Consider the following 12,944-nt stretch of genomic DNA (forward strand, 5'->3'; position numbering starts at 1 on the left):
GAACTACTGGGTATTTTTATAATTTTTTTCTTTCTTTACATCTAAACGCAGTGGAGGAATGAAAGCCTTTATGTGCTTTGGGGGATTAAAGCAAACCACCTGCTTTGCAGTGCATGGGCTTGTGCACAAGGGCTTGAAAAGTTGCATGAAGTTGCTCTTTTGAGCTGCTTTGCCATTCACACAGAAAAGAAAAGCAACTCAGACACAAACAAGATGTTCATGAGCCACAAAAAAGTATAATAAGGCAAGAAAGTGTTGCAAAACAAGACATAAAAAAAAAAAAAACCGTATAAAAATTTAATTGTTAAAATCTAGGGAATATCAGAGATTTTGGTAAATAAAAAACAGAAATATCCTATTGTAAAAAGGCTATTCTAGACCTGGTCAAAGGGCCATATATAAAAATCTACACTTTAAAGTGATTGTAAAGGTTCCTTTTTTATTCTTTTTAAAATAACAAACATGTTATACTTGCCTACTCAGTGCAATAGTTTTGCACAGAACAGCTCCAATCCATGGTGCTTCTGGCTCCTCCTGCCTTCCGAGTGCCCCCATAGCAAGCTGTTTGCTATGGGGGCACTCATGTGGGCCCAAGCCATGCTGTGTGCATCTATTGACACACACAGTGTGGCTCCCCCTCCTCGCTCCATCATTACTGCTTTCATAGGGGGAGGTTTACTAAAACTGGTGCACTCAAAATCTCAAAATCTGGTGCAGCTGTGCATGGTAACGAATCTGCATTTAACTTTAGCTTGTTCAGTTAAGCTTTGACAATAAAACCTTGAAGCTGATTGGTTTCTATTAAGAGCTAAACCAGATTTTGCACTTTCCAGTTTTAATAATTAGCAGTTTTAATAAATAACCCCCATTGAGGAGGAGGTGGAGGAGGAGGAGGTGGTGTGTGTGTGTGTGTGTGTGTGTGTGTGTGTGTGTGTGTGTGGGGGGGGGGGGGGGGGAGTGTTGCCGTGTTTCTGCTCTTAGGCACAGTGCTGGATCCAGATTGGGCTCAAGTATTTGTGGGGGGGGCTGCACATAAAAAAAAAAATTATTAAAAACCGCTACAAGGATAAAGCAGGTGAGAAATGATTCAATGCTGACACCTTTTGAGTGCCTTTTTCTCCCCTCATGTAAGAAAAATAATTGGTTGTTTATTTCTTTGTGTATGTATATTTGTGTGCGTGTGTTTTTGTTTTTTTTTTAATATGCATTTGAAGCTTGAATTTTTTTTTTCATGTTTTTATTTTCTAGGTGTCTGGCCGTATGAGGATGCTCATTCAATGGACAAAGCTTTATTTTGTTTAATGAAAAACCTTGACACCAGCCAACATTCAGAGGGGATGTGTGTACCTGCAGGAAACATTCAAATCATGAAATACATTCAAGATCATGTTACCCTTGAGCAGCCTTCAAACTCCGTGAAATGAACACAGTTTGGGATTTGCCTGTTGCAGCAGGAATAAAGGAAACCCTTTAATTATTGCTACTGCTGCTTTCTGTTTAGTAAAAATAAAGGCGTGACAATCCAGAGTCACTGCCCAAAACGGCCCACAGGTTATATAATCCTCCCGCAATCTTCCTTGTCATTTCCCTGTCATTTCCACGGGTGCCAGTTTACTGTGGGAGGCAAGGCCAGCCTTGGCAACTCACCACATAGCAATGCAGCAAAGTAATTAAGGCAACACTTTGGATAATTTTTTTAACCTCACTCCCATTAATCTTTTTTACTTCCTGGGATTTTACATTTATAAGGAAACAAGACGAGAATAAGCATCTGGGAAAACATTGGTGTCTAAAAGCCTTAGAAGAAGCTGTCTGGTTTTGGTAAAATCCAAAACAAACAGAGGAGATCCCTATGATTTTGTGCTGCAACCTGCTTTAGCTGAAGTCTGTTTTTCTTCCCCCTTGTGCTCCGCAGGGGGGGCTCCCGGTCATGTGAGAAGTGTTGGTGCTGTGCGGGTTTATTTTTTCACTTGTTTCTCTGTTCCTGCCGTCTTCATCCTGAGAAAAGAGCTGGAAGGAATCAAGACTCATCTGTCCTTGTACTTCAAACTCAGCTGGATAAGAAGCATCTCTTTCTGAACACTTGTAAAATATCCTATAGTATCTTATTGTTTTCTTATGCTGAATCTCCCCGGAAATTTTTAAGTAGTTTAATTGGGACAGGTCTTTCTTCTCCAAATTCTTTCAAAGTATTACTATTCTTACATCAGCAACACTTGGCTCGTTCTCAATGGGTGGAGTTGAAAGTAGCATTCCTCTGTTTATTTGTTCCTGCTGACCTGTTCTAAGGCTTTTATCCCAGCTGAAGATCTTGGATATAGCGGGACTTGGAACGTGGGTGGTTTTATTTATTTACTTCTTTTCTTGCACTGTTCTCAATGATGTCTTGGAAGAGGAGTTACTTCTCTACGGGTCGAGGAGGGGTTAATGAGATGTTTACCCCACGCAATTCCATTTCCATTGCTCCAAGCAAAGGCCTGATTAATGAACCAGGACAAAATAGCTGCTTCCTGAACAGTGCACTTCAGGTAAGGAGGTGCATACTGTATTCTGATATTAGATGGATCCGCTATATTTACTTTGCCTTTAGGTATTTTTTTAGGTTTCATGATATAGGTTCTGCTTTGTGTGTCTGTGTGTGTGTGTGTGTGTGTGCCTGTTTCACTGAGGCTTCACAAAGCACTTGCAGGTCTTTCAGCAAGCTGCGTTGAAGCTTTTAAATTACTATTCAGCTCCAGTTTGTAAATGTTGAACACGGATCCCATTGGGAGTGCTGATTGCCACTTTAAACAAGCTGCTAGCAGGCTTCACCACTATTTGAGCTTGTTGAAAGTCTGCTGAAGCCTGCTATCAGCTTGTTTAAAGCGCAGATCAACACTCCCATTAAGATCTGTGTTCAACATTTACAAACAGAAGCTGAATGGTGTTTTAAAAGGCTTGGAGAAAGCTGCCTAACCCTAACAAAAGTTTGCTGTTTACACTTTTCTTTATGCAAACCAAAGCCCAACAGGCCTTATAGAGGGGCTCCAGTCATATTTGTGTTTCTTAAATGCCAGCATCTACAAAAACTGTAGCTGATAACTTTTAATAAACAGACACTCACCTGTTCCTGGATCCAGTGCTGTGCTGCTTTCTCCATCCCTCTTCGGTCCCCGACACCACCACTAGGCACCCAGCTGTGACAGTTTCCAGCTGCACAGCTGGGTGCCAATTGCGCATGCACAAGCTGCTCTGTGAATTGTGAATGGTCCTGCAGTCTTCTAGGACTTGTGACAAGTCCCATAGGACTGTGGGGGGAGGATAACTTCTGCTTGGATTACCTAGGAAGTTCGGATCAAAACCAGAAAAAAGTGCCACTAAATAGGAGGGGGGGGGGGGGTGACCCTTAAAGTGGAAGCTTCGCTTTAAGGATGTGGTGTGATGGCAGACATTTTTGTGAATTCTCTGCTAGATGGATTTGCATACTTTGATTTCTTTGATGCTTGGCTTGGTCCAGCTCAGCTTTGCTAAAATAAAAAATTCTGTCCTAGTTTTCAGTATCTCAATATTTCCCAGTATATTCTGGGATACTGGAAGCTCCACTGTCTCGCCTCCAATGCCCAGCTTACACTTCAGAAATCAGGAACATGCCATAAATGCTATAGGTGCTGTTAAAGTGAGGTTAAAGAGCATTACCATTGAAAGCAACAGGCTGACAAGCACCAATGCCTAATTTTTAAGACAACACTACGCTGTCGCTCCTGTGTGTACTGCCATTGTAATAACCATGTATGGTGTTGAAGGGCGGTTATGAGACTTTAAAAATGCTGCATACATGCCTCCTAAACACATAGTATTGACACACTGTGAACGAGCCTCTAAATTGGTGCCCTGGAGCATGGTAAAGTAGGACTAACCATTGAACAGTGCAAACTACTCAACTATAAGATTTTGACTTTGAAACAATACACTCTTCTCTCTAATCATACCAATTGCAACTGTGTTGGACCAATATCCTCTGTGTTGGACCAATATCCTCAGTGATCCATCTGTCTGAATTTCCCAAGTGTTATGCACAGTACAGGTTATTTCTTTCAAGCGTCTGAAATCTGTGGTAAATATAGCCATAGAAATCATTCCACCTGATTTACTTGTGTGATAAAAGATTGGCCAATCCTCAGTGAATACAAAAAGTCATTTGATGCATTAGGTTTTGTGAGTGTGTGGAGTTTAATAAGTGTTAGCTTCTCTGCAGGATTTAATGCATCAGCAAAAAAGGGTAACTGTTGCCAAGGAAATCCAAGCAGTAGGTGATGTCATGTATATATAAACAAAGCTAGTAGGTGATTACAAACAAATAAGTGCCCAGTACATGGATTATACGTGCTAACAGCTGGTGAGGAAAATAGTACACTAGTGTGTTCATGCTAATTAACAGGTTACAAGGTAAGACCTGTGTAAACTACAAAGGTTTTGTTGTGTATTCCTTTATGAGATGGAACAACCAAATACAATCAAGATACATTCAGGTGTACTAAAATCTGAGTACATAGGCCTAACATGTTATAATGGTGATGTAACCACTTCCAGCCCAGGCCTATTCTGGCTCTTCGCTCCTACATGTAAAAATCATTTTATTTTTCTAGAAACTTATTTAGAACCCCCAAACATTATATATGTTTTTTTTAGCAGAGACCCTAGGAAATAAAACGGTGGTCGTTGCAACTTTTCATGTCGCACGGTCTTTGCGCAGCAATTTTCCAATGCGTTTTTTTTGAAGAAAAGTAAAAACACGAATACAAAAAAAAGGGTAAAGTTAACCCAATTTTTTTCTATATTCTGAAAGATGATGTTACGCTGAGTCAATGGATACTTAACATGTCACGCTTTAAAATTGCGCAACTCATGGAAAGGTGCCAAAATTTAGTAATTAAAAATCTCCATAGGCGGCGCGTAAAATTTTTTTACAGGTTACCTGTTTAGAGTTACAGAGGGAGTCTTGGGCTGGAATTATTGCTCTCGCTCTAACATTCGCGGTGATACCTCACATGTGTGGTTTGAGCATCGTTTACATATGCGGCATGACTTACGTATGCGCTCTCTTCTACTTACGGGGGCGCTTTTATTTTTCTCTTTTTTTCTTTTTAATTTTTTTTTTTTTTTACACTTTCCCTTTAAAATATTTTTTTATTTTTATTTTTTATCACTTTTATTCCTATTACAAGGAAAGTAAACATCCCTTATAATAGGAATAGTGCATGACAGGTCCTCTTTATGGAGAGATGTGGGGTCTATAAGTCCCCACATCTCTCCTCCAGGCTGGAAAGCCTGAGATAAAAAAAATAAAGAACGATCTCAGACTTTCCTGCCAAGTCCCCGGCACTGTTTACTTCCGCGTCACACTCAGGCTTCCGAGAGTCATAGAGATTACCGGAGACCATCTGGCCCTCGTTTTTCTCTATGGCTAACTTCTGGTGTTGGCGGATTCCTTCTCCGGCTCACAGATCGCACTGGTGAGCCGGTAGAAGCATCGGAGGGTGGCCAAGAGTTTGCCAAATGATCTCCCATGTATAGGGCGCAATCGCAGCAGATGACCTTATTAGACATAGACCAGAATATGATTAGTGGAGATTTTTGTTGATTTTCTGGCATCACATAGTGTAATATCAAGGTGGTGCTAACTGGAGTTAACCACAAATAGAGTGGCTAGTGGGGGAACACTGACCATTTGAAGACAAGCAAGACCCTGTTTCCATATGGTTAGACCCCCACGGCTATGGCCAGATGTTAGCTTAAATTGTTACCAAACCCAGGAGCCTGCATTCACTATATCTGGTCTCCCACAGTACACAAAACATGAAAATGCAAAAGTTTTAGTAAATATAAACTGCTAAATACCTTATCAGCAGTAAATAGAAGTCTTGTGACTTCTATCAGCGTCTGATTAAAGCTTGTAGGAGGAGGTTTCTCCCCCCTGCCAACTGTCCTATGGCTGCAGGACCCCTGACCCTCTGTCTGGACAGTGCTGATCACATGCAATCTCCCAAGAAGAAAAAAAAAAAAACTAAATAGCAATACACACCAAAACTAAGCATGTGCAGCTTGCCCCCAAGGTTCTGTCTTAGCAGATGGTTTGGGGACTGTGGAAGAAAAGGGAGGATCAGAGAAGACAGGATCAAACAGCTTTTTTACACAATGCAGAGGATTAACCCCCCAGTGAGTATAACCAGCATATACAGACTGATTTTACTGTTGTGGGTTTAGTAACACTTTAATACTTCTGGGGTCTGAGAACCAGTTCATCGTGATTGTGTGAACAAGGGGGCATTAGCAAATTGCTGAAAATAATCAATCCTCACCTTTCGCCATATCCCCTTCAAGAGTTTTCACTCTTGAAGGGGATATGAGATGTTGGGAAATACCTACAGATACCTACAGAGCCATAACCATTCCCCTGACTTTATATGGTCAGGTTGAGCAGATGTTCTTCTGTCTGTAGGCACCTCTAGACCAGCTTTTTACACGTATTTTCGTTGAATCCAAATAACCAAACACAGCCTCTGCATGAATCGAAATGCCATAATGAAGAATGGACTTAGGTTGGCCATGCTCCTGCCAGTCCTTTATTTATGACAAAAGACCAGCAGTCTGGCTTTGTGTGTGAGGATGCTGAGTGCCCGGACATAACCCGGGAGCGACGGCTGTCAGGGGAGCGAGCAAAATAAGGTACATATTTCACCTTATTCATAATCTTCTAAGAAAACAAGCAGTTAACCTTTGCAGCGAGGAGAGGATCCTAATGTAAGGGTAAAGATTTGGATATAACCTTCCAAAACTAACAAAATGTTTTTGGATGGAGCTTTAGTTTAACAAATAATAAATCAAATACACAACATATTGGTATAGGCAGACTCGAATTGGTCTCAATTGACTGAGATAGGTAGTCATGCAGTGCGCTAGCAGCAGGTGTGTGGGAGTGGATAAATAGTGGCCTATCCTATATACAGGCGTCTCTGGGCCTATATACACTTCTCATGCATGGCTGGCCCTGCCCTCTCTGTTTTGAGTCACCTCCATCACTTTTGTGTCTTCCCCCTGCCAATCCGAGACAATATACAGTGAATGATTTGTAAGTTTAAAACCTAAGTTTTAGTAAAAAATTAATAAGCACAAGCTACATCGCATACAGTACCATCAGTATGTTGTGTACCTTGTGTTGCCCTCTCCTGGTTTAGGTGAAGTCTTTGTCCTCAGATTCCATTTATAAAAGCCTTGCTACATTTGATAGATTCATAGATTACGTTTCATTGAATGGACAAGTTAGGTGGAAAGGGAGAGAAAAGTTGGGCACTCTTAATGAGAACCTGTCCATAGCTTCCTTAACTGCTTCAGATCCGCGCTATAGCCGAATGATGGCTACAGCGTGGATCTGCTTTGCCAGGAGTACGTCTGTTGACGTCTTCCCCTTTGCAGCCTTGCCACGCTCCCTGAAGGGCGCGCACTGTGATCACCTGAGTCAACAGATCCGAGTAAGGGGCCGGCCCCTTACCACGTGATCAGCTGTCAGCCAATAACATCTGATCACATGATGTAAACATAAGATCGGTAATTGTGTTTTTTTTTTTTCTCCTCACACTGACAGCGTGAGGAGAAAAAAAAGCCGATCACCGGCTTCTGTTTGAAGGGACGTTGATCCCGAAGAGGAACAGCCTGTTGTGCCCACCAGTACCGCCTGCCAGTGCCACAAATCGGTGCCACAAATCAGTGCCCACAGTACAAAAGTGCCAGCAATCAGTGCCACCTATCAATGCCCAACAGTGGTGCCTCATTAGTGCCACCTAGCAGTGCTGCCTATCAGTGTCACCTACCAGTGCCGATCAGTGCCCATCACTGCCACCTATCAGTGCCCACCAGTGCCACCTCATTAGTGCTCACCAGTGCTGCCTATTAGTGCCCATCAATGCAGCCTAATCAGCATACATCAATGAAGGAGAAAAATTACCTGTTTGCAAAATTTATTAACAAAATATAAAACGGTTTTGTATTTTTTTTTTTTATTTTAAATTGGTCTTTTTTAATTTTTTTAACAAAAAATAAAAAACCCAGAGGTGATCAAATACCACCAAAAGAAAGCTCTATTTGTGGGGAAAAAAACTGATAAAAATTTCATTTGGGTACAGTGTTGTATGACTGCGCAATTGTCATTCAAAGAGTGACAGCGCTAAAAGCTGAAAATTGATCTGGGCAGGAGGGGGTTTAGGTGCCCAGCAAACAAGTAGTTAAACAGTAGACAACAGCACAAGGGACACATCACACTGATGGTAACTTTGGTAAGTAATGTCCCTTGTGCTTTTTTATTATTTGTAACTAAAGTTAGGCTTTAACTGCTTGCTGCCCGCCCACAATCAAAAGACGACGGGGCGGTACAGCTCTCGTTCTGGGACGCTGTCTTACGACGGCGTCCCAGAACGGCTGTTCTCGCGAGCCCGCAGGGGCGCTAGGACATGGCACGACCCTGATCTCTGTAAAGAGCCGTGTCTACGGCTCTTTAACAATGATCGGCTGTATCCAATCACAGCTGGTCACATGTAAACAAGGAGATGCCGGTAATCGTCTCTCCTCGCCTCACACTGACGGAGCGTGAGGAGAGGAGAGCCAATCAGCGGCATCTCCTCACAGGGGGACATCTAGGGATGTAATCAGGGCACTGATCAGTAAGTAAGTAAATACAGTGTCAAAAAACAGTGCCCAGCATACAGTGCCCACCAGTGGCAGCAATCAGTGCCCACCACTGCCCACAAGTGCCACCAATCAGTGCCCATTAGCAATGCCAGTCAGTTCTGGCAATCAGTGCCGCCTATCAGTGCTGCCCCTCAGTGTCAGCCATCAGTGCTGCCCCTCAGTGTCAGCCATCAGTGCCGCCTATCAGTGCCCACCAGTGCTGCCTATCAGTGCTCATCGGTGCCACATATCAGTGCCCATAAGTGCCGCCTCATCAATGCCCACCAGTTCAGCCTATCAGCGCACATCAGTGAAGGCGAAAAATTACTTGGTTACAAAATTTACTGACAGAAAAAAAGTTAACATTTTCTTTTCAAAATTTTTGGTCTTTTTTTTTTTTTTTTTTGTAAAAAATAAAAAACCCAGCTGTGATTAAATACCACCAAAAGAAAGCTCTATTTGTAGCAGGATGGAATATGTTTCTCAAACAAACTAAATTCTAACAATGAATGTGGTTTTTGTTTCAGAAATGTCATTCTTTCCAAAATGAAATATTAAAAGCAAACTACATTTTGAAGTACTTTCAAACGACATTAGTCAGGTCTGATGGCATTCTCAAATATACTAAAAAGATTTTTCGTAGGAACAGTCATTTGAAAATCTACCAGTGTATGGCTATTTTGGGAGGGTGAAACAAAGTCCTTTCACAGTGATTCCAGAATATTAATTTGCTGTGCTGAATTGACTAAAAACCTCCATACAAGGTTGTTTTTCTTAGTGTTAACCCAAAAAAATAGAGATCCTGGTTCCTTAAAGCAGATTAAACAGCACAGTGCCTCTCTAGAAGGTAAACAACCTGGCTGAACCTGCAACGTCCTGTATCCCCCCTCTCTGCACTGACCATGGTAATCATAGCTGCTGAGCCCTGACCACCGTGGTCAGCGTACGTCCCTTCGTCTTCTGCAGCCCTGCTCTGTCCTCTTCTCTCCCCCTCACCCCCTCCTCCCTGCCTGTCAGCTCCAAAGCAGGGACATGGATCCATATCTTCCCACTAGTACAGGCACCCCCCCCCCCCCCCCACAGTAAGAAAACACCACCTAGGCACATATTTAATCCTTTGATCACTCCTGATGTTTAACCCCTTCCAAGCCAGTGTCATTAGTACGCTGTATTCGTGTCACTGGCTCCCAAAAAAGTGTCAAAGGTGTCGGTGTCCGATTGTCCGCCGCAATATGGCAGTCCTGCTATAAGTCGCAGATCACCGCTATTACTAGTAAAAAAAAAAAAAATGAAGTAAATAAAAGTATCCCATAGTTTGTAGATGTTATTACTTTTGTGGAAACCAATCAATATACGCTTATTGGGATTTTTTTCAACCAAAAATATGTAGCAGATTACATATTGGCCTAAATTTGAAGAAATGTGTTTGTTTTTTTTATTATTTTCATTTATTGGATTTGTTTTATAGCAGAAAGTAAAAAAAAAAAAAAATATATATATATATATATATATATATATATATATATATATATATATATAAACGCAGAGGTAATCAAATACCACCAAAAGAAAGCTCTATTTTTGTGGGGAAAAAAGTACATACATTTTATTTACATTACATACATTTTTATCTACATGTCTGTTTTCTGTAGTTCAATAGGGGGCACAGCATATCAGCATAATGATCAAGCTACACTTTAGATATGAAGAGAAGCAAGTATAAAGTGTATGTATGGCCAAACCTTTTTTTTTTCGGATAGAGTAGCGTACATCAGGAAAATAGTTGACGCATTTCATGCTCTTAAAGGGCTTTTAAACTCTTGTGTTTTTTCACCTTAATGCATTCTATGCATGGACCCCAGAAGTCGAGGATCGCGGCCAAAAAAAACTGCACAGTGGTAGAGCTGCACGATCGTTAAGAATCTTTATCACGTTTTTTTTTTTTTTTTTTTTCCGTTGCGATCTTGACAAAGTTTTTCCCGATTCTTTCTATGTAGAGAATTCTCTCTGCTCTGCTGAAGCTGACAGCTGTCAAAATAAAGCAAAAAAAAAAAAGGGCAGTCTGCCAAGAATCGCAACATTCTTTAGCAGTGGAACTTATGTATAAATATTGTAACGATTTGTCTTTTAGATCAAAGGAATACACTTTGGTGTGTAAATGAGGGAAGTTTAAAGCGGAGGTCCGCCGAAAAAAAATATTAAAAGCCAGCAGCTACAAATACTGCAGCTGTTGACTTTTAATATATGGACACTCATCTGTCCAGGGAGCCCGCGAGTTCGGCAGCTGAAGCCGATCTGTCCGTAGGCACACATTTAACCCTTTGAACACCTCTGTTTAACCCCTTCCAAGCCAGTCATTAGTACAGTGACAGTGTATATTTTTAACACTGATCCCTGTATTAGTGTCAAAGGTGTCAGTGTCAACTCTGACCGGCTTCCCTGTCCCTGCTGAGGAAAAGCATCCCCACAACATGATGCTGCCACCGCCATGTTTCAGGGTGGGATGGTGTGTTCAGGGTGATGTGCAGTGTTTATTTTCTGCCACACATAGCATTTTGCTTTTAGGTCGAAAAGTTAAATTTTGGTCTCTTCTGACCAGAGAGCACCTTCTTCGGCGTGTTTGCTGTGTCCCCCACATGGCTTCTCGCAAACTGCAAACGGGACTTCTTATGGCTTTCTTTCAACAATGGCTTTTTAATTGCCACACTTCCATAAAGGCCAGATTTGTGGAGTGCCGGACTAACAGTTGTCCTGTGAACAGATTCTCCCACCTGATCTGTAGATCTCTGCAGCTCCTCCAGAGTTACCATGGGCCTCTTGACTGCTTCTCTGGTTAATGCTCTCCTTGCCCGGCCTGTCAGTTTAGGTGGACAGCCATGTGTTGGTAGGTTTGCAGTTGTGCCATACTCTTTACATTTTTGGATGATGGATTGAGCAGTGCTCCGTGAGATGTTCAAAGCTTGGGATATTTTTTTAAAACCTAACTCTGCTTTAACCGCATGAGCCCCGGAAGATTTTACCCCCTTCCTGACCAGAGCACTTTTTGCAATATGGCACTGCGTCACCTTAACTGACAATTGCGTGGCCGTGCGATGTTATACCTAAACAAAATTGACGTCCTTTTTTTCCCACAAATAGAGCTTTCTTTTGGTGCTATTTGATCACCTCCGCGGTTTTTATTTTTTGCGCTATAAACAAAAAAAAGTGCCAATTTTGCTTTTTGCTATAATATCCCCAAAAAATATATAAAAAAACACATTTTTTCCTCAGTTTAGGCCGATATGTATTCTTCTACATATTTTTGGTAAAAAAAAAAAATCTCATTAAGCATATATTGATTGGTTTGCGCAAAAGTTATAGCGTCTACAAAATAGGGGATAGATTTATGACATTTTTATTATTAATTTTTTTTTATTAGTAATGGCGGCAATCTGCGTTTTTTTTTTTTTAATCGTGACTGCGGCATTATGGCGGACACATCGGACACTTGACACTATTTTGGGACCATTGTCATTTATACAGCGATCAGTGCTATAAAAATGCACTGATTACTGTGTAAATGACACTGGCAGGGAATCGGTTAAACACTAGGGGGCGATCAAGGGGTTAAGTGTGTCCTAGGGAGTGATTCTAACTGGGGGGATGGGCTACCACTGACATGACAGCGATCACTGCTCCTGATGACAGGGAGCGATGATCTCTGTCATGTCACTAGGCAGAACAGGGAAATGCCTTGTTTACATAGGCATCTCCCTGTTCTGCGTCTCCGTGACACGATCGCGGGACAACGGCAAACATCAAGTCTGCGGGACCCACAGTCACGCTGTACGCGGCGGGCGCGCCCACTAGCCACGCTAATTAAAGGGGAAGTACAGGTACGCCCATTTGCCCACTGCTGCCATTGTGCCAACGTATATCGGCGTGCAGCGGTCAGCAAGTGGTTAAACTTCTCCACAACGTTATCCTTTACCTGTCTGGTGTGTTCCTTGGCCTTCATGATGCTGTTTGTTTACTAAGGTTCTCTAACAAACCTCTGAGCAACTGTATTTATACTGAGATAAAATTACACACAGGTGAACTCTATTTACTAATTAGGTGACTTCTGAAGGCAATTGGTTACACTAGATTTTAGTTAGGGGTATCGGAGTAAAGGAGGCTGAATACAAATGCACTCCACACTTTTCAGATATTTATTTGTAAAAAGAATTGAAAACCATTTATCATTTTCCTTCCATTTCACAGTT

The 12,944-nt window shown here is 41.7% G+C and overlaps 1 protein-coding gene across 7 annotated transcripts in view; it reads left to right on the plus strand.

Annotated features, from left to right (window-relative positions):
• The window catches only part of USP54 (ubiquitin specific peptidase 54), a 249,867-nt gene that overhangs the window by 95,714 nt on the left and 141,209 nt on the right, over window positions 1–12,944 (plus strand). For all 7 annotated transcript variants that reach the window (XM_073596688.1, XM_073596689.1, XM_073596684.1 and 4 more), the window contains exon 2: window positions 1,249–2,528. In XM_073596688.1, the coding sequence (XP_073452789.1) occupies window positions 2,379–2,528 (150 nt within the window). In that variant the 5' untranslated portion in view covers window positions 1,249–2,378. The remainder of the gene's footprint in view (window positions 1–1,248; window positions 2,529–12,944) is intronic.

Source organism: Aquarana catesbeiana, linkage group LG08 (assembly GCF_042186555.1).
Source record: "Aquarana catesbeiana isolate 2022-GZ linkage group LG08, ASM4218655v1, whole genome shotgun sequence".
Lineage (NCBI taxonomy): Eukaryota > Metazoa > Chordata > Amphibia > Anura > Ranidae > Aquarana > Aquarana catesbeiana.